Source organism: Malurus melanocephalus, unplaced genomic scaffold, assembly GCF_030028575.1.
Source record: "Malurus melanocephalus ecotype Western Australia unplaced genomic scaffold, MMel_1.1 scaffold_42, whole genome shotgun sequence".
Classification (NCBI taxonomy): Eukaryota; Metazoa; Chordata; class Aves; order Passeriformes; family Maluridae; genus Malurus; species Malurus melanocephalus.
Genome location: NW_026623274.1, coordinates 350,012 through 376,473, shown reverse-complemented (window position 1 = coordinate 376,473; position 26,462 = coordinate 350,012). Strand labels below are relative to the sequence as shown.

Sequence of the window (26,462 nt, the reverse complement as noted above, 5' to 3'; positions counted from 1 at the left end):
CAGGCACTGAAAAAGTGTAAAAGGTTACAACATGTAATTTCTTGGCCATTTGTGAAGATGCATGTGTGTGAAACCTCRAAGAGTAGAGGGTGCTAATGTAAATAAAATGTACAAATAAATTGTACATTAGCAATCCCAAAACTACAGTGTAACAAATGATTCATAAAAGAGCTTTCCGTGGAAGGTTGTACCTGTTTTCTGTTTTTGTTTTTTGTYGATTTGTGCCAGGAACATTCTCCTGTCAGGTAAATCACAGAGTAGTCCCCCAGCAACCAGTCAGGTATTTCAAGATTCAAGAGAGCTGCTGAGAGCAATCCCTGCTACAAATACCTTTGTTCCGTAAGTAATTCTGGAGAAACATGTTTCTGGGGTGAGGGGACCATGTGGAGATTATCAGGAAAAGGTCTGAAAACATGAGGAACAGTTGCTGAGCATTTAGGTGATGTCTAACTAAGCAGGTTTACAGATGCATTTTTAATTACTGTTGCAGCAGTTAATCAGGGTAGGCCAGGCCTCGGGGTGAGTATCCTTGCRAGCAGTAAGTGAATCTCTCTCATCTTCTGAAAGGACTGAGATACCCGACATCCTGCTGCCCCAGCTCTAAAGAGCAAGATAAGAGGATGACAGGAAAGGCTTCAGGCGAATTAAGACACAGGGGCTGAAGAAACTCCTTTGAGATTGAAGACATCGATACCGTTGGGTCTATACACAGCTGTAGCTGGGAGTATGAGAGAGAGCAGTAATCTTCGAGGTAGTTGGAAGGCATTTACATTAACATACAAATATCAGTCTTTTGTCTGCCTCAGTGGAACTGGTGTCAAGATTCTGGGCTGTCTGGGAAGCAGCAGTGTTCCATGCTATCCAGGCAGGGTGCTAATGAGAATGTTTTCCCCTTTCAGTAATACGTTGAATGAGGACAATGCTGACTCTAACCACGAGGAYCTGCTAATTCCAGCTAATCTGGCTCCAACTGAGGAGGCTGCTGTTTCAAAGGTATCACCACCTGCCAGCTTGGAAGGTTTCTGTGTCACATTCTAAGCTCCYGATGCCTCCAGGCAAGCCCAGCAGACCTTGCTGCATGCCTCTCATAACTCTGTGAATGCCAGGCGCTGGGGAATGCCAGAGTGCTTTCCCGAAGCAGGCAGGGATGCTGCACAGATGTTTCCAAAGGCCATTTCTGCATGTTCTTTCAGGTTCTTGGCATGACTTACTTTTCTAAACTCTGCTTTTTCTCACAGTCTGGGGTGCCCCTTATATCCAAACGATTTTATGCTCCAGGACAGAGACTGTAGGARTGAAATTCTGACATAGGCAGTTCCCATCAAAAGAACCATAGAAGGAAAAGTTTAAATTTAGATGTTCATTTGTTATATTCCACTTACCATAAGGTAATTTTTAACTGGACTCCATGAAATGCACAAATTCAGGGATTAAACTTTATCTCTCTCCAAAAGAAAAGCAGAGTCCAGTAGCATTGGACCTGTGCTACCTTTACTTGAGCAGACTGACAAGCTCTTCTGAATGACTGAAGCACCCTGCCCTGTCACTGTTGTGCCTCTAAGCCAATATTATATAGTTGATCCCACTGAATAATCACTAAATTTCATCTTCTGAGTTAAACACCCAGCTCACAGACCTTGCTGTCCTTTCGAATAGTGCAGTACCCCACCTTTGCAGAGGGGAAAGRACAGTTTCGCTGCTTGCTTACAGTGGTATGATGTTGTTTCCARTACATTGATGAGAATAAGGGAAATTAAAAAGCTTCTAAAAGAAGATCAAATGGAAAGACTTGAAAAAATAGCCTGATAAAAAGTGGTGTTCATTAAAGATACTGGTCTACAACTCAGGAAGCCACTAGAGTATTCAGTAGACCTATGTGGTTACTACTGGCAATTCAATTCAAAACTGATTTATTCCATAGAGCACTCCAGATGACCAGGACGTTTCCTTAACATCACTGACAGAGAATCTAATTGACTTTACAGAAGCCACACCTCGGGTAAATGTATTTCAAACCCAAACCTCTTCCTTTGCACAAAAAAGTGATTTTTTTACTCATAAACTCTSCTCTGGCTTTTGTGTCTGTCTGCCAGGCCAGGATCTGCAGCAGTGGAATAAAATGATGGATAAGGGATCACTGCTCATATGGCCCCCACTTGCTGGGTGGTTGATGTAGGGATGTAGGTTTTACAGCTTTGTAGGGGAAATGAAGGAACCTGAGAGTGAACTCCCAGAGTATCTGTGCCACAGGAACCTCTAGTATTGTTCGTGCAGACCTGCAAGTGCCAGCCTCCTTCTCACCCTTTTGGGGATACATAAGGCTTCAGAAATTATGTGGGAAGATGTATATACACGTGTATATGTCTGTGTATATATTTATATAGATAAATATACACACAGAATAAATACTGGAAAAGTCAACTCTTAATACAAATTAGCCCTTTCATATAGATTAGAAGAAATCTCTTATGCGCTGGCAAAATGGAGTTACATTGCATGCATGCACCAATAGAAAGGGGGAAGAAGCARGACCTTTAAACTCTTCACAGTAGTGTGCTCTGTGTTAAGGTTGTCTACAAAGCACTGAAAGATAATGGATTCTTTCCTTTGGAAGGGAGCACTGAGCTGAAACTGCTCCCCATGAGTGTCTGGCTCTGTGCTTAGTGGGTGCCACACCTCCAGCTAATCATCACCAGCGTGATTCAAAGGCTAACGAGGGGCAAATATCCGAGATTGTTTTGGGGGAAGTGTTGTTTTGGCAGGTAATACTATTTTGACAAGGGTCTCAGCTACCTTCAACCTTTTCACTGAGCTTTTGTTTGCTTTTTCTAGGTGTCTTCCAAGCCGATTATAACACCAAGATGGATAGTGCCAGTGAGTTACTTGACCATTTCTTAACAAACTAATAAAAAAAAGAAAACTTTTTGTCATGATAAAGAAAGAGGAGTTCAAGTTAAATAGTAAAATATAATAATTTTTAATAATTTAAAGGTCTATAAGGTAAAGTACCAGACCAAAAGTAAAGCAAACTAATTCAGCTGGAGTAAATCAAACTATGATMCCCTGTTAATAGTTACACTTCATTTTTGCTGTATTGCACTGCTGGTGAATACCATATTTCTATTTAGTTAAGCCCAAGCTGCAGTTCGATGAATCTTACTTTTATAAATAAACGATATCAAAAATTTAGCTTCTGTTGTCCTGGCAGGTGTTTATTTGAGTTTCTTGTTTCATTCTCCCCCATTCAGACAGGACTGGTTTCCAATGGACCTTTGGGAAATAATGTTGCCTTATCTTTGAAGGCRGTGAAAGGCAGCACGGAGACCCTGCTGTCCTCAGCTGGATTGGCACCACCCCAGCAGACACCCGAAGTCCTTGCAAGGTGAGGTCTCCTCAGCACTCACTCCCCAAGTCTGTGTGGGTGCTCTTATTGCTTCCACTGACATAGTTACAGTGCTTATGTTGACACAGTGCCTTGTTTTGCTGTGCTTATAAACTGTAGTTCTGTCTCACTTTATAGCATTTGGAATATTRCAAATMAGCTGATGTGTATGTATTRKAATTTCACTTCAGTTTCTTTCCTTRTCTGCTCAYGTATTCTAATACTGAACTAAAGTTACAGTACAGAAAAATTTTATAAGAAACCTGTTTACAGTACCTGCCAGAGGATTGATAGGCGTGGAGAGACATGACCCTCAGTAGCTGTGAGGGTGTCAGAAAACAAAATTGGTAGAAGCCTTTGCCTATTCCATTTTGCTGTGCTGGTGAGGCAGAACGATGCAATGAAGATTAGGCCTTGCAGTAACCATGTTGAAAGATTGGCAGTGGGGCTACTGCTGCAATGTTTGAATTTGATTCAATTTACACTTCTGCAGTTGTCCATTAGAAAGGTTTGTTTGTTGGTCTCATTAAGTTACAAGGGGAACAGCCGTGAGTGCTCTTTGAAGCAATACTCACCTCTTTTAATCCATCATGGCAGACTTTTTTGGAGGAGTGTATTTACAGAGCCTCATTTTTTTCTCCTTCTAGCCCAGTTACTGAGGATGCTACAGTAAGAACAAAATGTTTACTCACCACTGAACTCTAGAAGAAGGACTTTATGAAACTCTCACCTTGAAAAACTCAAATCTTTTAACATATCACCAAGGGATCCTTCCAAAAGTCTTGCTTGGGATCAAACTCGTGCTGAACAGAAGTCAGACAGCCAGCTGGTTTGCTAGGATCAAGGAAGAGACTTCTCCATTTATTGCGATCTAACTGGAACTGCAGCCTGAACTGGGATGTAAAACCACATSCATATTTGATCTTCTCCCTCAGGGGAAGCAAAATGTCACACTGGAGCTAGTTCTGAACTGAGGAAAAGAAAATAGTTGTGTTCTGCTCGAGCAGGGTTAATTGTTCCTCACCTTGTGCTGGCTCTGGTGTTGCAGGAAGGTGTTGCTGGAGCTGTGGTGTGTGAGCACAGGCCCTGATGGCTGTGGAATGATGAACATCGCAGGGATGAGGAGAACTTGCAGGGCCACCTCGTGGCCGTGCCGTGCACAGGGCTCACCGTGGTGATCACTGTCCCATACAGCCAAGGACATTTTCTTCTGTGTGATTATTCCCTCTGATTTTCCTTTATTGTACCAACACATACTCTCCTTTTTTGCCTTAACCCCTGTTATAATCCTTGCACATCCTACTACAGTACCTGGAAAGCATGAAAAACTAGTCCAGCAGTGACCGATTACATTGATTGGATTTGAGCTGCTGCTCATTGCAACCAGGAAAATGGAMATTACCTGCCAAACAGCTTGTAACATTAGCAGAATACAGCAGAGGCCCCATGCTTGACACTGATRATTTCCTACCTGACTCAAATATATGAATTTTTGACTAGAGATCTGTATGTTTTAAAAGCCAGAGCAGTGAAGGTATGAGTGCAGCTTACTTCAGGAACTGCTTATTGGTCAGTGTTGTTATCTTCTAGGAGTAGAAAGGAAAAGAATTTTCTTGTTTCTCTTCATACTGGGTGTTTTTTCCACATGCTGTGCTTCAGGAATACATACCAGGTATTTTTGCAGCATGAGGGTACAACTAGATCAGTTCTCAACACCACTTTGAATCATGTTCCAAGTGTCATCTAATAGCTGTATGTGGAACAAATAATWGAAAGAAAAGGGTGAAAACAGGAAAAAAWTATAAAAAATACCTGTAAACAAYTCAMTTCTCTGTAGAAGGAAGGTAAGAGCACACATTCCCTAGAGCTTGTGAAGGTGTTTGGGTGCTCAGGTGCAGTTTGGGGCACAGTGTGTACAGTTCAAAGATCATTTGAGCCCTGGGCAGCAGTATCATCACATGGACCCTGGCATACAGCCTGTGAAAAAAGTAAGGCAGAGTCAGAGGGAGGAGAAACAAAGATGATGTATTCCACATCCAGCATGAAAGCACAGATGAAACAAGTGGGATCTTCGTTTCTTTGGAATAGGATTGTGCATACGATTGGGGTTGGAGGATATTTTCTGCAYAGTGCTGCTGTTTATAGATACTTATAGCATGTGATTCTTAGAAACAAACTTCAATGTGAAAATTGGTATGCACAACTTCATTTCTGCCCGTTGGCTGCATGCACATGTCTCAGTGTAAACAAAGATTTGGACCAAACCACTGTGGGTTGTGCAAGTAAGCTGGGCCCAGCGWGGCTGCTGCATTCAGACCAAGGTGTTTTTGCTGCTGTTGCTCTTGTGCTCTTCTTTGCACGATGCTGAATGAGTGTTAAGGGAGAAGCCACGTGGATTTTACGTGGCCCACTGCCACTTCTCAACCCCCCCGAGGCCTTAATAGAGAAATATAGGGACCAGAGAAGGCTYGTAGGACTGACATGCCAGAGTGACTGTGCAGGCAATGATTTGTAGCYATTGCCTCAAGAACCAGAAGTCAGGGTTTCAGGATTGGTGGCAGGTGCTTGGGTGCCCCTCCAGCCAGCACCCAGAGCAGCATGTGGGCATGTCCTGCTCCTGCACAGCCGAAAAGCAGAGCTGCTGTCCCGGACCGGGCGCAGGGTTCCTGCTCACCAGCCCTTCAGCTCTCTCATTGCTACTTCCCATTCAGTATTGGCTTTTTTTAATACTTTTAAGTCTGAGCCTTACTGCTTATTAAAATGTAGAAGATTCTTGATTCGTATGTCAAATGTCTTAGTCTGGATTAATAATGCAGTTGCCAGCAAAGTTCCTGCAGCAAAAGGGAAGCAATGGCTGCAACAGTCTGCTTCCTGCACAAAGCCAGGACTGTGTGTGGAAACTTGGCACTTGCAATTCATCTGTTTGCTCAGCAGCTGAGCTGGCATTCACCAGCTACATGTGTTGGGTTTGTAAATAGACAGAATGCAGTAGCATTTTCTTAGGCATGTTTGATATTTGACTCTTCCTGTTGGGTTCAGGAGCTCTGCGAACTGTCAGCTTGAATCCCTCCCAAAACTGGAATAACAGGAGTTTACAGTTTTCCAGCACTGTGTGTTGAATACCATCCTTAGATTCCTCCCGAGCTATCACAGCAAATAACAAGTAAATAATGTGTGGTGAGTGTGTCCCCTAAAATCTAAATGGTTCCAAATAACCAACTTATTTCAGCATGGTCAGGATAGTGGTGGTTGGTGGGGAATGTTACAGTTACACACGTGCACACACACAGAAACTTCAAAGGGGTGAGGCTTTCCTCAATTTTCAGAGGACTAATATTTGAAACTTTACATAAAATGCAAACATTTCAATAGGTAAATTGTGAACTTGCAATTTCTAATAGATTTGGGGCTACAAACCAAACTTTTCCCAGCAATATCTGATACTTGGAGCAAATCTTCGCTCCATTTATCTCTATGTAGCTTACTTGGCTAACCCAAATCATTGCTTATATAGGGAGCCTGGTGAGACCAAGATGACACAGCTTTGTGATCTGAATATCCTGAAGTTTGGTATCACTGTTCTGCTTTGCAACTAGAGGTAACACGTTGTAACATGACTGACTAGCAGGTAACATAGCATTACTTACTCATCCCCTGCATTTTATCAAATAAAAATAGGCATAATAATTCCTACAATTAGTGTTATAAAGTATTAATTATAGCCTTTGTGCTACTGAGAAAGAAGGGTTTTCTTACCRTTGCTATACTATTGATTGATTGGCTGTAGGGTCCAAGCATTTTTTTTTTTAAGTCTATTTTTTGGTATTTATTTAAAGAGATTTATAAATAAAACTTTTGTGTGAATCTAGTGTCAGGATGTTGGCAGGTCTGCCAACCACTTAAAAGCTGTAACAGTTGACAGGAATGAATGAATGCTAAGTGATTGGATCTAAAAGTAAAAGTGATTTTACTCCAGTCACACTTTCAAAGTGATTCRAGTAAAAGGTTTTATAGAAATCTTGATGTTTGTAATAGCAACAACATCCCAGCCTGTATCTCAAACTGATTAAACTGAGGGAGATGCATTTCAGTCTCACCCATTTAGACCATCAGTGTCTGCATATGCTGCGGGTGGTTACAGGCTTTGAAAATGGGCATTAAAATGTGGGAGTTGAGGSTTTCTTACACCAGAATTAAGGGAATTTCTAGTTTAGTTCAGTGGTAACAGAGTTTAGTATTAGGTAAGTTACATGACATGAATTRCCTACTTAGCTGCTAATCAGTCATGGTTAATGAATTAGCTTGAATGTATTYGATTTTTAAACTTAAATGTCACTCATACTTCATCAAAGACAGCTGTGTAAGAGCTATGTTTTGGACAAATTTTTGGAYACGACTTTGGCAAGAAAACTTGCAGCCCTGTTAGAGGAGCTCAGGTGAGCACTGTGTGTGGACCTCTATACAGACTGCAGTTCTTGCCTGCTCTCCCTTTGCACCCTGCTCATTCTCATTTCATGAAACAAAGACGTACTGCTGGGATGAGCGTGTCCTTCACAAACAGCACTGGATGTGTTTTTCTCATTGTAAACGTACTCTGGTAAAACTTAAATCTACTGGTGAAGTGTTAGCAGCACTGTTCCACAGCCAGCTAGCATTTAAAGCTCTATYTGGGCACGTAGTGTTTCTGAGTTTAGGAAGTTGTAGTATCTCTATACATATCTGTATATGTAGCTGTTAGACACTGTAATGRCACCGCTTTCAAATGCAGCTGGACAATCGTAACTTTTCAACCAAAAAATAGGACCAACCCATGCTGATGGCCTTTCAGTGACACAGGTGTGAGCGGGGTGTGTTTGTTCCGAGTGTTGGCACCACAGACMCGAGTACAGGGCCCTCCCCACAGTGCCCTGGCAGAGGCAGAGCTGGTGGGACCCCAYGAGCGCTGCAGTGGCTCCTGGCAGTGCTGGGGGAGCTGCAGGTGCTCAGCACGGCCCTTTAAAGCCGGGAGTGGCTCCTGGCTCAATGTTCCTGCTGGCCCTGAGGAGCGGGCACTGCCCTGCAGCGCTGCCACACCACAGAGCCCGGAGCCACAGGATTCTGCAGAATTCACCTCCTTTTGACTGCTTGGCTCAAGCACTCTGCTCCACACATACACCCCCTACCTATATAACTGGACAAACTTATTTTTAAAGTATATGAGAATATTTTTTTAGCTAGATTTGTTTTGTTAAAGCCGCACTAACTACTGTATTTTTACTTTTTATATGTAAAGCTTGGCAATAGCTCTCAATGTATAATTTATTTTTTKGGGTTTTTTTATAAAACAAAGTGCACCCTCTTGCTTCTGTTTCACAATGCTGGTGATGTATGAACTGTCTTGGGCACTGCACTGAGATCTGTATTGAAACTATACATGGGAACAAGTAGATCTGTAGTTCACTCAACCAGTCTTGAAACGTTTATATTGTAGTTTTATCTCAAATACACCATGTGAGTGCAAAAGTCTTGCAGAGTCATCTTTAAGCCCCGCAGCATTGCACCRGCACAGCAGCAACAGGTGGGTCAGCGGGGGCTTGGGGCATCGGGCTGCTGCTCTAAAYTCAGTCTGTTGGCTTAACTTAGGGCAGCACCTAAGCTTGCAGGGAGATGCTGAAGAATGAAATGCCTTTTTCCCAGCAGAGCTGAGATTGGCCAGGAGGACTGTCAGGTGTCCAGTGCTTTTGAAAACCCAAATCCGAGGTGTGTACCTGGAAGGGGAGCCCGAGCTGCCCGGTGTGGTTCCAGTGCAGGCCAGTTAAAGGAGCACCCTCGCTCTTGTCTCCAGCCAGGGACTGGGTTGTGTGTTCAGGTACAGTAGTGCTAATGATTGTTTAAAGGAAACTGTTTATACCCAAGCCCTGACTTTGGTGAAATGCTAAAGAAGGCAGCAAAGGGCAACTAAACCATTTGATCATCTTCATTTCTCAAAAACTATTTGGAAAGTCTCAAAAGGAAGAGAAATTATTCCTTCTTAATGACGAAGCTATAGGAAATAATTTCTCTCGTGGCATGATTTGTTGCGTAGGTCACACTGTGATCCCACTGATAAATCACTGAATTGTTCTTCAAATGCACTTACAACTCAAAACAGTAACACCTTTAGGTTTTTCTATTATTAATTGAAAAAACCCTCTTTGAATATCTGCATTTCAGAAGAAARTATTTCTGCCATTCATGCAATTTAATGTTCAGAAACCAAATCTTATTTAATGACAATGMAATTGTTGAGATGTTTAGCGCTGATAGATTTGTTCTCTTATATATAATTTATGATACAACAGTGCATCTCGTGTAAGTGATTAMGTCTTGTGTAATCTCAGATAAGATTGCCAAGAATGCTGCATACTTTTGCTTTTGTTCTATGGATTGAATTTCTGTGGGCGTATCAGATATGTGCAAGGTTCCCTGATTTTCAGAGACTAGAAATCTAAGCAGCCAGTTTCAGAGGTAGCCCCTCTAGTCCCAGCCAAAATGGTGTGTTTTGTTTTGTTTCTAAATATTTGCCACCACTAGCTGGAGTAATTCCATTCATTATTTCATGCAGGCCACCACCGAGCTTTCAGATGGCAGCAGCTTTTAGTCACTCACTTGGGCTTGGGATGAATTCTTACTAACTGCTACAGTTAYGGAGAAATAGCTTTTCTCCCTCTCTGGAAAGGTGACTGGTGGGAAAAGTGGAGTGAAATCACTTAAGGTGTTCCAAGAGCCCTGTCGGTGTAGCTGACAGCCCTGGCTGAATTTTGAAAAGGGGCATGACCCAGAAAGCATCACAATGGTGTGAGGATTGTGTCCCTAGGTCGTGACACTGGAGAGTAGCTGAAATATGGGTCATGCATGTCCAAAACAGACTGAGGTGCCAAGCACTCCTGTGGGATGCAGTCACTTCAAATCCCAAACGGCTTCCCTTCCAAATTGAGTTCACCCTTGTTTTTCAAAGACCTGGGAATGGGCCGCAAAGGGAGAAAGAGCCTCCAGTGGCTTCAGCAGAGCTGCTGTAGCACAGACCCACTTCAGGATTGGGGCACTCTCCCCTTCCAMAGCATTACTGGGGCCGACTGTGGCTCAGCCTCCCCTGAGCCCGCATCTCCAGCCAGGCCTTTCCAGAGCCCCCTGTGTCCTGTACAGGGCAGGGAGCAGCAGCGCCCTTGGGACTGGCTCAAGAGGTTTGGGATCTTTAAGGTGACAAAGTGCGTGCGGTGCTGCCGGTGCTGGTGCCCCCACCTGACCTGGCACACGGGCAGAGCCCAGGGGAGGGAACAGGGGAGATGGGCACGCTCCAAGCTGCTTCTTCCTGCCCGTGCCAAGCCATTGCCTTTGGGCTGGCTCGTGTCCCGCCTGCGTTGGCTCCGACTAAATGTTAAAGCCTTCGTGGGGTTGCCAAAGGGAAGAGAGTTTGAGGGGGCAGGAAGAAAGGAATGGCAGAGGCTGGATGGCATTTTCCTGGGCTCTTACACATCCCCAGGATACCGCTACCTGCCAGGAGGCCTTCGCGTGACTTGGAAAAATCACTGGGTTTTTGTTGCCCTTTACCAGTTAAATTTCCTCCCCTTGTCAATCCTTGATAAAAGGCTGTATGTTACGGCAGCTCTCGGGATAATGCCAAAACAGACATGTCAGTCAGCAAAAGGAAAACAAGCTGCTGATTTAAGATTGCAGTGTTGAGTACATGCTCAGCTCAGTCACTGTATTGATGTCCCTTCCCAACAAAATGGGAAATTCTTGTTCTTTGAGGAGAAATTCAACGCTGGGCAGCCCTTGAAGCCAGCTGAAGTGCAAGGAAATGACTGGGGCTTGCAGGATGCTTGGTCAGAAAGGTAAGTTCTTTGTTCAGTTTGAAAATACGAACACATCTTTCAGACTCATAAAGGTGAAAATGAACACAGAGTGACAGGAAAACAGCAGGCTTTATTCACATGACAGTGTACAATCCTTTCTTTTTCCAGACAAGGGTCATGAATGGTCCAAATAACTCTTTAAGTAGCTTTTTGCAAATCCATCTATGATTTTCCTATTGAATTCATGTGACAGCTACTTGTGAAGAGCTGATGAAAACATCTCTGTAAATATTCTTGAAATCTGTAAATTATTTGAAAGTCATTATTCCTATGAAACTTCTGAAAAGTGATCTTTTCAAATATTCGAAGTATTAACTTGCACTTTCCAATAATTTCAGACATCAGCAGCTCTTCAGATAGCTGAAGTTCTGTCAGAAGGCCAATACTGAGTAACTTCTATGGAAATAAATGCTGTGAACACTGGACAATATTACCTTGCAAAACAAGCACTTTTTCTTTTCGGCAAAGAAAAGCCATACATGAACTCCGAATTTACTAGTATAGAGGGGAAATATGTAACAAATAGTACCTAGGCTGACAAAACAGAGATGGAGTTGRAAAAGCAGAAATCCCTTTGTGGCTAAAACGAGTTACTGGTCAAAACAGCCCCTGCTYTGTGCCACTTTGTCAAGCCAGCCTCTTTCTGTTCTCTCCCCATCCCGCTGTAGGAAAGCAAACCCTTTTGATTCTGTGCTGTCATTAAAGCCAACATTCATTTGGCAAATCCCTATACGGATATAATGCCCTCCCTCTGGTCCTTGCTGATGATTTTCAGGGRCCCTCATTGTTTCACTTCCTAAGGTTATGTACAATCCTGGAATATCTTGTAGAATTCAGTTGCTGATTTGTCTATTGAGTTCCTTTTTGTAGGCTATCCATCTCACGTTGCAAATATATTGTGGAYACAACACTCAAGAAAATAGAATCTTAAAAATCTTAGAGAATGTTCCTATTAAGATTAATTGAATTCCTCAAATGTGACTGCATTTCTCTCTTATGCCAGTGCAAAACAAGGAAGCTTTGCCCCTGAAATGGCATCTTGTGGAGCCAGYAGGCATTCCTGCAGTTCTGATTGTCAAGGCATCATTGGCCATTGCAATTTGAAACTGTATGAAGTGACCAGGAGAAATGTAACAAAAAGAGCAGCATTTCGACAAGCTCTTCACAGAAATCACAACTTACATGTAAGTTGTGACTTAAATACATGTCGGGTTTTGTTAACATTGTAAAAAATCTGTTCACAGCAAGTATGAGAAGGTTTAATTATTTTTTTCCCCAGCATGCTGATAAGAAGCTGAAGGCAGTTGCAAGCAGTTGGTTTTCCACCTACTTCCACGGTGGTGGAAATTTATTCTTTCACTTTGCAAGCAAAGCAGTCACAAGCAGTGGAACTCCATTTGCCTGAAGGAGATCTCTGAGAAGCTGGACAAAGGTTTGCCCCCGATGAGCAGCAGTGTGTTGGTGTTGCTGATCTCACCCGCCATGGCCTTGCACCCACAGTCGGTTCCCTCCTCTTCACCCCCAGCCTGAGCAGCAGCAAAAGCCTCTCCTGAACAGGCYGACAGATGGAGAGACTTGTCCTTGGACAAATGGCTCCTGTCTCTGTTTGGGTCTAGTCCTGCCTCCAAAGTGGTCTGGAAGGCAGGGAATTCCGCTGGTTCCAGGGGCAGGCTGAAGGTTTTCATTTCGATGGCRTTGCTCCGCTCTGTGGGCCGTGGGCAGAAGTAGCTGCAAAAGCCTGAGTGCCTCAGGATGGACACGAGCTGGGGATGGTCCTTGTGCTCGCTCTTCCAGTGCCTGGGGGACRCGTTAGTGAAATCTGAGGTAGTCTGGAAATCCGCACCAATTCCTAAGATGCAGTGATACATTTTAGGAGAGAAGTTTCCCTTTGTAGTACTACTAAGCTTCTTCCATGTCTGCGTATGGAAATGATACTTCCAGAGGTCATCATTAGGGCTGGAATTTGAAATCCCTCCACCAAAAACCAGCATGGAGTCTTTGCAGACTATCGAAGCATGACCTACCACCGGAGGAGGTCCTTGGCTAAAGGTAAAAGAAACCAGCAGTTAAGGGGAAATCTACAAGAAACTTAGCACTGATTTTAGCTTCTGTTTTCCTTTTGGCTCTGAAGAATGACTGCTGAACAGCTGCATTGGGACATCAAAATTACACTGCTGACAGCTGCATCAACGCCTTGCCAACAGCTCTTCCGAGCAAAGCCAACTGGAGCCCCAGGATGGCAGCAGCGCTGTATCCTGATCCGAACAATTCCTGCAATTACCAAGAGGGCACMGTCTCCCYCTCCGCCTGCACACACKGTCAAATAATAAGATTAAAAGAGCAGGGATGGAGAATTAATGTAATGAATAGARTAGTTTACCTTGTCCTGATGTTGGCCCAGCTGCTGCTCCCAAAGTCCCACCTCCACAAGTCCCTCTGTTCGCTGAGCCCCATCAGCCCCCCGAAGAGGTACATGGCTGTGTGATAAACCACTGCYGAGTGGCCGTGCCGAGCTCCGGGGCCGCTGCTGGGACATGGGCTGGAGACACACAACCACTTCCTGGTATCTGAAACAAAAATACTGATTTGCAGATGGATCAAATTTACCCTATTTGAGAAAGGATTTGTATCAAGGAAGTAACTATTCAGTTATAGAATGAGGGTTTCTACTCTAAGTTTAAATTCTGACACTGAAAAAGTGCATTTAAAAAAATCAGTTTTGAAATAAACTTTTAATGAAAATGTCAGATGCTGCGTGACAGATGCCGTGGAAATTTTATTTACAGAGCAGTTTTTCCTACGGCTTTGTCAGTTCATTAACTCTGACACAGAAAGATACTTTCCCGGCTGTTAGAGGGGAAAAAACAGTCAACAAAAACATTAATTCATTAATGTTCCTGCTTAATCTCGCTGTGAGGGAAGGATGAGATAGACCCATTGTTTGTTTCAAAACAGTAACAGAATGGCCATCAGATAACAAGTTACGGATTGAGGAAATCTTTGGGACAATCATCTGGTTTGCAGTGACCAGACTGGTAATGAATATGCCAATACACTACCTCCTGTCAGGTTTGGCTCCCCATGCTCAGATGGAGGTTTGAGATCAAAAGATGGCATTAAGAGGCTGAAATCAGGGTCTCTGCTGCATATGAAAGTTTTTAGTAATCCTTAAAAAATTTTGTGAATAGTAAAAAAACATTCTCCCTGATTTTCAGCTCTAAAACTGGCAAATACTGCAAAACTTCTTCCAGTGTAATAGTGTAGTTAATTTCAGCCAGCAATTAATTACATTGACAGAATTCATCACTAAATGTTGTCGAACAGAAGCCAAAACTAAGAGCATTCCTACTGATACGAATTTTCTTAGCAGAGCAAGCCAAGCTCTCCTGCTGCAGTTGCTGCTTTACGCGGGATCATAACCTTACCCTGCTTTTTTAGCTTACCAAAATGGAATGCCCAAAACTCCTGTGAAATGCCTTTGATGCCAAAGTATCCTCCATAGATGTACATGCTGGAATGATAGAYGACTGCACTGTGACCTTTTCTGTTAGCTGGTGCCGAGCTCTAGAACAGTTCAATAACAAGGAAAAAACATATTAAGTCATATCAGCAGTATCACATCTGTCCTGGAAATACACTTTTTTTTTCCCCCACAAATGACCCTGCAGTCCCCAAACTTATCTCTTGACTCCTGCATCAAGCACAGATAAACAGAGTGGTAATTGTGTCACATCTTAATAAATTTTTAGATGAAATTTCAAGGCATAGAAGCATTGTGAGGATGAAYTTTCTGTAGGAAAAGAAGAGTGATTCTTTATGTGTAGTGATACAAAACCCATCTCAAAAGACCAAGCCATAAACGCTTCCACTCAGGTTTCAATTAGAAGTGGCAGTAACTTGGTGAGTCCACGTGTTCAGACTGAAGAAATGAAAAATGCTGCAGCGCTTCACGTTCCAAAACGTATTAGCGTGACTGCCAATCTGTTTTCACAACCCTACTTTTAAAAGCACAGGCTTCACGTATGGTTGTAATACTCCATTTAAAATTAGTTTCCTTGATAAGGATTTCAGAAAAACAGATGCAGCAGCAGAGGAGAGGACTTAACTTCTCATATAGGACTTAAAATTTAAGAGCAGTATTTTTAAACACTGTTTTGAAGAAGGAAAAAGCCGTAAGTTATTGAAAGTGCAAAGAAATAAAGTATAGCCACATGTCTCCGAAGAGATGAGATTGGAACTGTTTGGGGGAACATATTTCAAAGCAATCTGTTTAATCAACAAAGCAACAGGCATTTGATTCACACATTCCCCACTTCCTGGCTCCTTACCTCCGTCTCTGCTGGTTCGTTGCAGCTCTCTGTCCATCTTGCGGAATCTGGGGGATTGAGTTAATAAAGCGCAGTTTAGATCCCGCACCACAAGAGGACACTCCTCCTACAGCAATTGTTCAAATCACACAGCTCATTTTCAAGGAAGTCTCGTCCTGGTGTTTACTCCTGACAAGGCTGAAGAAATCCCGCTAAGACAGCAGCACCAAGAGACTTGCAGGAGGCACAGCTTGAACAGTTTTCCTGTATCCTTCTCTAATACAGAATCACACAGGTACCACTGTGTGTTCCTGTTTCCTAAAGCTAAATTTCACAATGCAGAAAAAACCTGTGATTTTCATCATTTTCTGAACTTCCAGGACTCACAGATTTCCCAATGGAGGTACAGCTCCTACTTACCATATACACCTTATTATGGCAGACTTATTCTTTCTTCTTGTTTTTCATAGGTCCCTTTAATAGCCCTCTAGTAACAGCCAGAAATCACAGATCTGTGATCACCATGAAGGAGACAAAATGTCAGATACCCAGCCCCAGAGGTAGAGTGAGAAATCTAATTTCTCTAAATTTCTTAGATTTTCTAGATCCCCTAAAAAGGGCAAGTGCGAGCTTGCATTATTTAAAGCTATTCTTTCCTAAAGTTTTTAAAKAACAATTATGAAATAGCTAAACACACAACCTATGTCGAATAACTCATTCCAAATTTTCACTGATAAGTACTGTGAGTAATAAGATGCTTTCTCCCTGAAAACATGTTTTATCTGAGGCTTTCCTTTCTTCCAGCAGGTTATCTCAGACTACTGGTGGAAAACACAAAGGGAGGATTAAAAAAAACCCATTGACTTAAGGTTACATAGTGAAGTAGCAAAAGAAGCCAGGAAATTTAAATCTTGCTCTGGCCATAAGATTTACAAGCTCAAAAAGAAGTGAGCGTCTCTTTCTCCTCTCCTCAATCTGATATCAAAGTAACAGCCATTATTGTACACAGGATTTCCAAAGGAAGAATTCATGGTGTATGGCATTGCTATTAAATTCAAATGTTGCACTACTYTTGTTAGATACACACTTATGAGATCCTTTCTTAGGAGAAAAAAAAAATATGCATTATAAAATGTTGATGTTAATTTTCCACCTTCTTATTTAATTATACTTTATTTCTCCTGCTCCAGCTTATGTGTTTTTTCAGTAGAAGTACAAAATGAGATATATTTTACTGATCTACTTTCTTCCATAACAGCTTGGTTTTTAAAATATATGTAGCATAAAATATATGTAGCATTAATTATTAGGTCCTATGATCAAATAGTAAACTTAAGAAGGAGAGAGGGAGAAATGGAAATTCTGAAACCTTAAAATACATAAAACTTTCCCATAAAATATTCTCTAATTGAAGTAAGAGCTGATTCTCATAGCTTAACAGCCTAGTTTTGGGGGGAAAATATCCACACACTTTTACACACATTACTTGTTGTAAAGCTTAGGGAAGGCTCTGTTACAAGCAGCAGAAAACAGTTTGGTTCTTACTGTTTATTACTGCCTATGGACTTGGAATGTCCCATGGAAAAGACTGGCTATTGTATATCATACCAATGTCATATATCCAGAGAGGAGCTTTTGCTTGTGTGAAAGCAGAATCCACCATCCCACCAAAAATATACAAGCTGCCCTGCAAAATGCAAAAATATCTGTCACTACTCASAGGCACATAGCAAGAAAATAATTTTTAAAACACTTCTTAAAGGTTGCTATCAGCAAAATATAATTAACAATATGCTGATCTTTTAGCAATTAATCCCAAAAAGCCATCAACATGTAATTATTCTCTCTTTATTCTCTCCCAGTGGGAAGCCCTAATGAACATTAACGGGGACGGCATTTCAGAACCACTCATTCCTCGTCAGCCTGGGGCAGCTTCAGGGATGGGAATCTGGGGCTCTCTGAGGCATTGCTCAGGTAATAGCAGATTTTGCATGTTTATAGAAATATTTCATTGTGTTGTAGCTSCTGATATCCTAAATTCTGTCTTCCCCTCGCACACAAGGCTGTAATCCTTACTTTCCTTCACTCCCCCATCCCTCTTCTACGCAGTTCTTTAGTGAATGTTTTTATGCCGTAGCTGATCATGCAAATGAATTCAGAGCAACTGTTACAACTGCACAGATAAGTCAGAGAATGTGCTGCCAGGGTCTTTATCTGGTATTACTGTTACTGACTGAGCACCACTGAGGAAACCAGGGAGCTGCTGCAGAGCTGAATTACTGTCACTCTGCTCGGAAAGATTCCCAGACATTGGTACAGATACACCCAGAACTGCACCAACACAAAAATGCTTTCTGGGTGTAGTATTTCACTATATAATGATCTAGGGCATTTTATTGCATTGTATAGCAGGAAATAAAATGTCAGGATATGGATAATATAAATCTTGGTCTACTACCTTATAAGCCACCATTGAATGTTCTTCCAATTCTTCTGGACCATCTTTGGAGCAATCCAGCATTTCCCATTCATTTTTCACTATAAATCAAAGCTGAAGTTAAGATAGTAATACAYTTAACACATAAACAGTAGGGAAAGTTGAAAAGGTGAGCTTTGAACGTGCCGTGCTCCTGAAAATGAAGTGTTTTGTTRTGTTTCCTCTCTGTTAGTTCAGAAGATACTCCCCCAAAAATATATTCATTTTTCTATTCAGCAAATTTAAATGTAATCATAATAGTTACACTTAAGTGTGATAATTGTTACTGCTTGTATTTTAATTGTTACCTACATCAAAACTTAACAATTCCATGATCATGAACCCCAGCACAATTCAGGTTTATTCCAACAACAACTGAACAGGGAAATCCATACATCAAATCAAAAATTACAAAGAGTCATATTTGATAGTGGATTGRTAATACAAACCTACAAGGTATTGTATTCACATGTTCCCTTTGTGCATTTTTATATGCACAAACTATTTCTGTGTTAGACAATCGGGAAAGCTCTTTGATATCCTTTGCTAGAACCAGAATATTTTAAATTTCTCAGTATTTCTGGTTGAGAAAAAAACAAAACAAAAGGAACTGAAATCAAAACTTTGTGGGACACATGCAAGAGGAGCAAACACCCCCCGTCTGCCCAATGAACAAAAAGCACTTTTATCCATCCCTGTGATGGAAAGACTTGAAATGAGGATAATCTGTTAACTACAGAGTATCCTCAATTTGACGTGAAGTGGATGCAGAATCTCTGTAATCCTGACACACAAGAGAAGGGGCCGACTTACCTGTGTTGTATCTCCAGAAGTCCCTCAGYGTGGTGCTGCCCCGCCCTCCGTGGAGATAAATAAACCCTCTGCAAAGAGCACAGGCGTGTTTGTAGCGGTCACAGGGACRGGGCTGGGATGCACACTGGGCAGCTTTGCCTTTCATGCTGACAGCCAGGATCTTATCCAAGGATCAACTTGCAAAGGGCAGCCATGTCACAGGAAGGGCCCAAAATATCAGGGACAGGGCTTAAACCATGTCCTGACTGCAAAAACACAAAAAATGAGTTTAAGGTTAAAAAAAAAAGGAAAAAGAAAAGTCTCCACCTTATGATAAAATGTTACTGTGTTTCCTTTTCAATCCCATCAAATTTTGTCCATCTGTGATAATGCACCAACTTGAGTAAAGCACCTGAAAATCTGATTCAGATTCTTGTATCAGTGAGGACAGGAACATTCCTGGAGCTGAAAGTTTTCCAAGGAACTTTGAAACAAAGCTCCAGCACCCTACATTAGCAATACCAAGACTTGGTCTTTTTTCAGTATTAAAAGATTATTTTAAGACAAATCTGTACTTAAAATACTTTTGTAACAGTGTATATTACAGATGAAAGTAATGCATTAGCAGTTGTCCAGAATTTGTTTAGACTTTTATCTGTAAATGAAATGAGGATGCATCTCGAAAAAAAATGACACCAGTCCTTCCCATGCCACAAGATGTCACTGTGTTCTGTGAAGAYACAAGTACCAGGAAAACATTCTTCTACTAACCTTCTTCAAAACATGGTTTATTTTAATATAAATTATTTTACAGAGCACTCTCAAAAAGCCTTCCAGCATTAGACCAGATCTTGGAATTTGTGTTGGTAATGCATCTGGGATGACACATCACCAAATGAGGTGTCAGTGTCTCCCAATTCCAAAACTTATTCAGTGAAAGCCAGATTCCAGCTGCATCGAGAACCCAGCATGGAAATCAATAGGGAAGAGTCTGTCAGTGTGGCCACTTGGTTAACTCTTCAGTTCTGCAAAGTAATGCCTGTCTTCCACAGGTACACTGTTCTACACCCTCAGTTTCTCTGGCTCAAGCAGGTGTGTATTTAACTCCCCAGTGGATAAAATCACTGTCACAGCACAATATAATGATCATGCAGCAAATCTCTTGCAGCATATTCAGGCAAGATTAACTACTTCAATTTTRCTGTTTTTCTTTTTTTAATGCAAACCAGTATTGTAAGTACTGAAGTACATTCTTTGTATGTTTTCTCTGAAGGAATACAAAGATGGGTGGCATTTACCAAGGTGTGCATTTCTCATGTCCAGGGGAATTWGCAGATAAGAAGTAATGACCATTATAGATGTGTAAATCCATAATGCTTTCTGGCATCCCACTGAAGAGGGAAAAGCAGCTGAAGGCATGAAACAGGGATTATCTCCCTAACTCTGCCAAGCTACTGTGCAACCACAGCCAAATCATTTACTTCCACAGCTAAATGGGACAGTCACTTCCTTAGTACAACACTTGAAATTTGCTGATGCAGTGCTGTGTAACAGTGCAAGGTATTACTGCTATTGATATAATTTACTCTGAAGAGGGCAAGAGGTTAGCAGTGCTTCACAAAGGTGAAACACACTTGTCCCCTTGYGGTTTGGGTTTTTTCCTCAGTTATAAAGCTGATTGTCCTTCCTACATATTTCTGCTTTTTACTCTTCCTCCAAGCCTTGCCTCCTATTGTACAAACATTCAGAGAAGACAGCCTGATTTCATATAACAGATTARCAACAAAGTCCTGTCCAGTTGTTTGTCTATCCCAGCTGAACTCTTGCAGGGCAGGCAAGCAGGATGGGATAACAAAAGGCCAAGCTGGGACCAACTGAATGGGTGTTTCCTTCCAGTCACACCTTTCATCATCAGCCAACCCGTGTGAATCTCATTTACTCTCAGTGCTAGAGCATTATTGGAAGCAGACCTACCATCCCTAACAATCAGTTAACTACTCCACTTCAGAGCTGGGGGGAAAAAAACCACCAAGTTAATCATGAATCTTGTCTTTCACCACTGGTATTTTAAACTGCRAACTTGACTCCCAGATTGCCTGTCTATACAGCCCAACCCTCCGGAGTTCATCTACTGCCAACCTTAGCAGTCCCATTTCCCAAGAAAAGCTGCACCTCTTCTGAGAAAAATGTCACCGAGACGGGTCCTCTGTGTCATGCACCACTGACCTCAGTTTCAACTTGATACAATATCAGYTACCCAATAGGATACCTCTGATTTCAGAAAAAAATACTCAAAAAGACAACTCTGAACATTTTTATCCGACTTTTTTTTTTTTCCAAAACAGCTGTAGCACACACAAAAGTGTCTGCTGCTCTCCAAAGTCTTCTTCCACTTCATTCTAAAAATAGCTCCTTGCAATCAATCCCAATTGTTAAAGGGCTGGAGGAGCTGTGAGTGGAGGGCCTGGAGAGCTGCAATTAGTGCAGTAACTATAGCACTGAGTGTGTATCAATTAATGGTGCCCCACTACTGTTTCATAATACAAATTCAGGAAATGTAGCAAGACAGGAATTACTTCAGGAAATGTAGTTTATATGTTCATTATGTAATTATTTATATTTCTGATAGATTTGGTTTGTCAGACAAATGATTTATTTATTTAAAGTATTGCTTAAATAGATCTTCATTAAAGCTTTTTTCTACCTCAGCCCCTTGATTCATTTCCATCTGTTTTCAATATACTCAGAAAAGTTTCATTTTTAAAATGATCAAGCTTTTGAAATATAATGAGATATGAAACCACTCATATGGGAGGGGTGGGCCGGGCAATTAGGAAATCTTGTTCTGTTTTGGGTTTTTTTTGTTAATGACCCAGTTTTCTGAACCCTTCCAGCCAGAACACTGCATTTTCTCACTAGGCAACTTGATGTTTTACTGCTCTTCAAAAATAATAACAGATCTTCCCATTTGCACTTATCCTAGAAACCTTGGCTGTAGTGGTGGTTTTATTGTAAGCCTGTTCTAATGGAACTCCCTGCATGAATGAGGAAACTTTGGAGACTTGCAAGGCCCTTACAAAGTTATAGAAACAAACCCAACTTGTTCAGAATAGAGAAAAAGGCTTTTTTTAGTATATCGTGTTTACTTGCAATGCTTCACTATGTGTGATAAATTCAGTATCCTCTGGTTTGCTATTTTATTTTTTCCTAAACTCAAGATAACCTGAACTGTTTCTGTGGTGGGGTTTTTTTTTGTTTGTTTTTTTCAATACACAGGAAGTAATTTTCAGATATGCTCAGCTTCAGAGTTTCAACCTGCAAGTGCAAATGGCTCTAGGACCACAGGATGTTGGTGACAGTTCTGTATTATTAGAATTCTGAATTGAAATAAGGGCCTGGCTTTGCCACGTGTTTTTAAACATGCAGCTGCCACATGACTGAGCTTACAAATGCAGGAGTCGAGACAAAAGGAAGGAGACAGAAAGAGGGATTGCTYCTTACAGGGAGGAGCTGAAGGACAGAAAGAGGGTTTGTAAAATGACAAATCAAAGCAGCAGACATGGCTCCATCCTGATTTCAGGGTTCAGAAGAATGACGGGTACTTTCAAGTAAAACAATAACAAYGCTGTTGTCTGTATAAAGCTTAGAGCAGACATCCTAAAAATTGACAGAGAAACTGTGAGGCTTTTATTTCAGTAACTCTTACTTGAATTTTAACAAGTTCAGGGCAGTATTTGTCAACATTATCAGTGTTGTATCTCAGTGCTTTAAATTGCTTCTTGACATGGACAGGTATTTTAAAGGGGTAACTCTTCTGGAACAGCCCAATATAATCACAATTTCTATACACTGCGAGCAGTCCCACAGCACCGAGGGCATTGGCACCTTCACTGCAAAACAGACAAGAACATCATCGGTCTCTCCCACAGAAAAGCTCACTGCCTGTTTCTGGAGCTCTGCAGGCAAGATATTGCTTTTCTTTAATTCAGATCACATTAATATTAAAGCTCTAATTTTAGAAGGTCATAATAAATTTATGTTTGCATATAATCCCAAAATTAAATTTTGCAAATTGACATTATTAATATATTGTCTTTTTTTTTTTTCTAGAAGCTTTCACCCAGAAAGTCTTTTACAGTCATTAGTGTTTTGTAGCACTGTATCTCTGCTACARAGTGAGCTCTTTAGTAATAAATTAACTTGTTAAATAAAGAAATATAAATATATGCACTTCTATTTTCTATGTGCTAGGTATATTTCTTATTTTTAAGTAAATACAAATATTTTAACTAAACTAACTTTTAGTTATATTTAATATAACTATTAATGTTTAATATTTTAACTAAACAAATCTAAATTTGGTTTAGAGTAATAYAGTAAATATTACATCCATTTCCCAAAAATGGTAAAGGAGGGAGCATCTGGAAAAAAGAAATTCAATATTTAAAATATTTCTGGGATTGTTACATTTTAATGTATACCTTCTAGCATATGAAGCAGGAAATTACATTTGAGAGTGTATTTAAATATGTTTCATGGTAGAGATTAAAATTAATGCATTTATACCACCTTAGTTTCCTTAGTAAATTCAAATTTCATTGGCTGGGGATTTCTTGTTTGGTTTTTGTTTGTTTGATAGAGGTTTTTTAAGCACAGGACTTTTTTATAAACTGAAAATTAGACTACAGTTTAGTAGACCTCCCCAAGTAAKCTGTTAATTATGATTTACATTTGCAATTAATCATTTGACTGCATCTCAATTTTAAATAAAGTTTCTAAGAAAGAGCTTCCCTAAATACACATCCATGGGTGGCACAATTACAGCATGTTATGGATATATAAATCCAGGGCACCAGCCACTTCTGATCAAAAGCTGATGCCCATAATCAATGTGTATATAGCTTTATTTATTTATGGTCTTTAATATAATATTTACTTCAGGAACCTAATCTGTTTTTCAAATCTTCTTTAGGGTCCTGTTGRTGACTCCACCCGTAGGCAGAACTCACTCTCTGCTGTGGTCTCAGCACCTGCGTGGAGCAGACACCCCGACTGTGAATTGTTGCTGCAGCACAGGGCTCTTCAGACATTACAAGAGACAAACAGGTGATTTTTCATCTTCTAGACATGACAGAGGGAGGAAATACAGTTCCTGGTTCTCAGACTTTATGATAAAAGAAATGAGAAACTCCCACCATGTTCGCAGGGCAGTCTTAAGATGTATTTGGCCTTTTACCCTTTCCTTGGAAGTAATTTGTACTGTCACCACTGGAGCAGGTCATTTCAACGCACGGGTCATCACCCTGCCCCAAGAAATAGCAGTTCTCAGTGCTCCTAGAAGGCATCATTTGGGGATTTCACAGAAACTAAGTAGCTGGATTCTTTCAAGATGCACTAGGCAGGTGCCCTGGAGATTGAATGTAATAAATCTGTCCTTAGGTGTGACTGAATGCATCTTCTTGACAGCTTATGACACGCTGCTGAAGTAACTTCAAAATACTTTATTTCCTAAGGGAGACTATACTTGCACTAATTCACAAAATTTTCTAGGCTAGGAAGAAAGAGTCTGGTTGACAAAGGAGTCAGTGGCTGCTCAGCCTGTCTACTCTCCTCAGGCACGAATTAGGGTACTAGAGTATATACCTGACAGCTGAGAGTATATCAGTGAGAAGCTATTATCTTCCATTAAAAGCAAAAAGACTGCACTGAATTTTACTTGTTTGTTCTTTATATTCCCTCTCTGAGGAAAAGAAGCATCTAATAAAACACTCAGTCACACTTAAAACTTAATGCCACACTTCATGGAAGATAGACATTGTGTTTTTCTTGTCCCTRTGACATTTTGCCCTTAGACAAACATGCAGCAATGAAACAGAGAAGACATACAAGSTTATACGAATAGCAGAAGCTGTAGTGTAAAGAAATATGAAGGAGGAAAGAGAGGGCATTTGGCAATGAGAATAATAAAAAGTTGCAGCTAGCAAATATTAAAACATCCAGATATCCTGTTAGCATAAATATGAATTTAGATTACACTGTATGGGAGAAGTCACGAGAGACTTGTGTGAGAAAGACTCAGATGGCACAACTGGAATGACTGTCAGTCATGGCTGGAGGAAAAGCTGAGTACAAAAAGATCATTTATAGGGAAGAAGAATTTACACCATCAGGTGAAAGATGCTTTCATAAAAACATAATATAATTGCATAGCTGGAATAGATTGCATAGAGAGGAATAGCAGGATTTTAGTCTGGCAAGGAAAACAAAGGTGTCATCTGACAAACAGTAATAATAACTGTGATGGCTCACAATAACCTTGATGCCAACAGTTACTGGGCTGCACCATCAAATGGAAAAAAAGCAAACCCACATCATTTCAATATATAAAGGAGACAGAAAGCATATGAGTAACTTTACACATACACGTTGTCGCTCCAAATTCAAATGGAATTACTCATGTGAATAAAACCAGTGATATGCATGAGCCTGCACAATGTAGCCTAGATACCAGAGCAAAAGAAGGACCAACTCTTTTGTCAGAAGCCTGAAAAAATGTTTTTGCAAGCTGTTTTCATATTCAGACTCCAAATGACAGGGTCCATTTTGGACTGGAGTCYGGCCTTCTGAAAAATTCTCCCAGCTGACATGGTCCAGTATTCATCGCAAGCCAGATGCACTTCGGCTTGAGTTTTGGATGGTTGCATTTCTTTGTTTATCTTTTGCTCGGTAAAAGGCATTTTGTGCTTTATGCTCTTTGACTGTGGAAAAGGGAATGAGCAAAAGGAGGGTGGCGAATCTCCTAAACTGGAAGCAGGAAGCAAGAGCTCTGGCAATCCCTACCACAGACCTCCTGCGCAGCATCGCGGAAGCGGCAGGTCCCTGTCCCCAGCGGTCTCCGGGCTGCTGAGTGCTGGCGGCGCYTCCTTCCTTTCATACGCTTTGTTTCCTTTGGTACCTTTGTGCACAGGTGCACACAGCTGTGCCGCAGCCCCGCTGTCCGGCAGTCGGGCTGTGCGCAGGGCCGGGCTGTGCCGGTGTTCTCTGGGATGCTGGCTGTGCGTGAGCGCTGCTCAGTGCCCTCACCGCCTTCCCTGCGGGCCCCTTCTCCTCCTGGAGCTCCGGGCGCTGCTGCCCGCGGGCCCCGGGCTGGCTCCGGCTGCTGCAGGTGCCCCCGCCCGCGGGCAGGCCTCTCCGCCCTCTCTGATCCCCACCACGGCCGGCCTTGTCCTCGCACAGACGCGGGGAAGGGTGGCCGGGGGTGCAGCCAGCCTGGCCGCGCCCGTGCCGCCCCTGGGGCCCGCCCGCCCGGGCACCCCMGCCCCAGGCACCGCACCCACCGGGGCAGGAGGGAGATCCCCGATCCCCTGGCCGGGGCAGCAGCCGAGCGCCCCCGCCCTCCCCTCTCCTCCCCTCCCCTCCCCTCCCTCCCGCGGGCGGCGGGGCCGGGGCGAGCCCGGGGCGGGCGGAGGCGCGGCCGCTGCCCGGAGCCTGCGCGGCGCCGCCGGGGCCGCTCGGGGAGCCGGGGCCGCTCGCCCGCGGGAGGAGACACGGGTGGGGTCCGTGTGCTTGTCCGTGTCCTTGTCCGTGTCCCTGCACCGGGGCACGGCCGCGCCTKCCCGGCCGTGGGAGGC

General features: G+C 42.1%; 2 protein-coding genes across 6 annotated transcripts in view; one reads left to right on the top strand and one right to left on the bottom strand.

Annotated features, from left to right (window-relative positions):
* The window catches only part of EPB41L5 (erythrocyte membrane protein band 4.1 like 5), a 52,015-nt gene extending 46,995 nt beyond the window's left edge, over nt 1–5,020 (top strand). For 3 of the 4 annotated variants that reach the window (XM_057364756.1, XM_057364758.1, XM_057364759.1), the window contains exons 21-26: nt 229–339; nt 900–993; nt 1,922–1,999; nt 2,833–2,874; nt 3,249–3,382; nt 4,030–5,020. In XM_057364756.1, the coding sequence (XP_057220739.1) occupies nt 229–339; nt 900–993; nt 1,922–1,999; nt 2,833–2,874; nt 3,249–3,382; nt 4,030–4,087 (517 nt within the window). In that variant the 3' untranslated portion in view covers nt 4,088–5,020. The remainder of the gene's footprint in view (nt 1–228; nt 340–899; nt 994–1,921; nt 2,000–2,832; nt 2,875–3,248; nt 3,383–4,029) is intronic. The other variant, XM_057364757.1, reaches the window with a different exon arrangement.
* A 7,612-nt stretch (nt 5,021–12,632) lies between these two features.
* Nucleotides 12,633–26,154, bottom strand: LOC130572812 (leucine-zipper-like transcriptional regulator 1). Of its 2 annotated transcripts, none has more exons than XM_057364755.1 (8): nt 25,679–26,154; nt 18,853–19,097; nt 18,022–18,101; nt 17,172–17,250; nt 15,585–15,631; nt 14,700–14,820; nt 13,637–13,823; nt 12,633–13,053 (listed from the first exon to the last, which is right to left on the bottom strand). In XM_057364755.1, the coding sequence occupies exons 2-8, from the start codon at nt 18,995–18,997 to the stop codon at nt 12,633–12,635; spliced, it is 1,080 nt and encodes a 359-aa protein (XP_057220738.1). In that variant the 5' UTR covers nt 18,998–19,097; nt 25,679–26,154. The 2 variants fall into 2 exon arrangements, with proteins under 2 accessions (XP_057220738.1, XP_057220737.1); XM_057364754.1 differs by having other exon boundaries at nt 12,633–13,299; nt 25,679–26,153.
* Between the last annotated feature and the right edge of the window lie 308 nt (nt 26,155–26,462).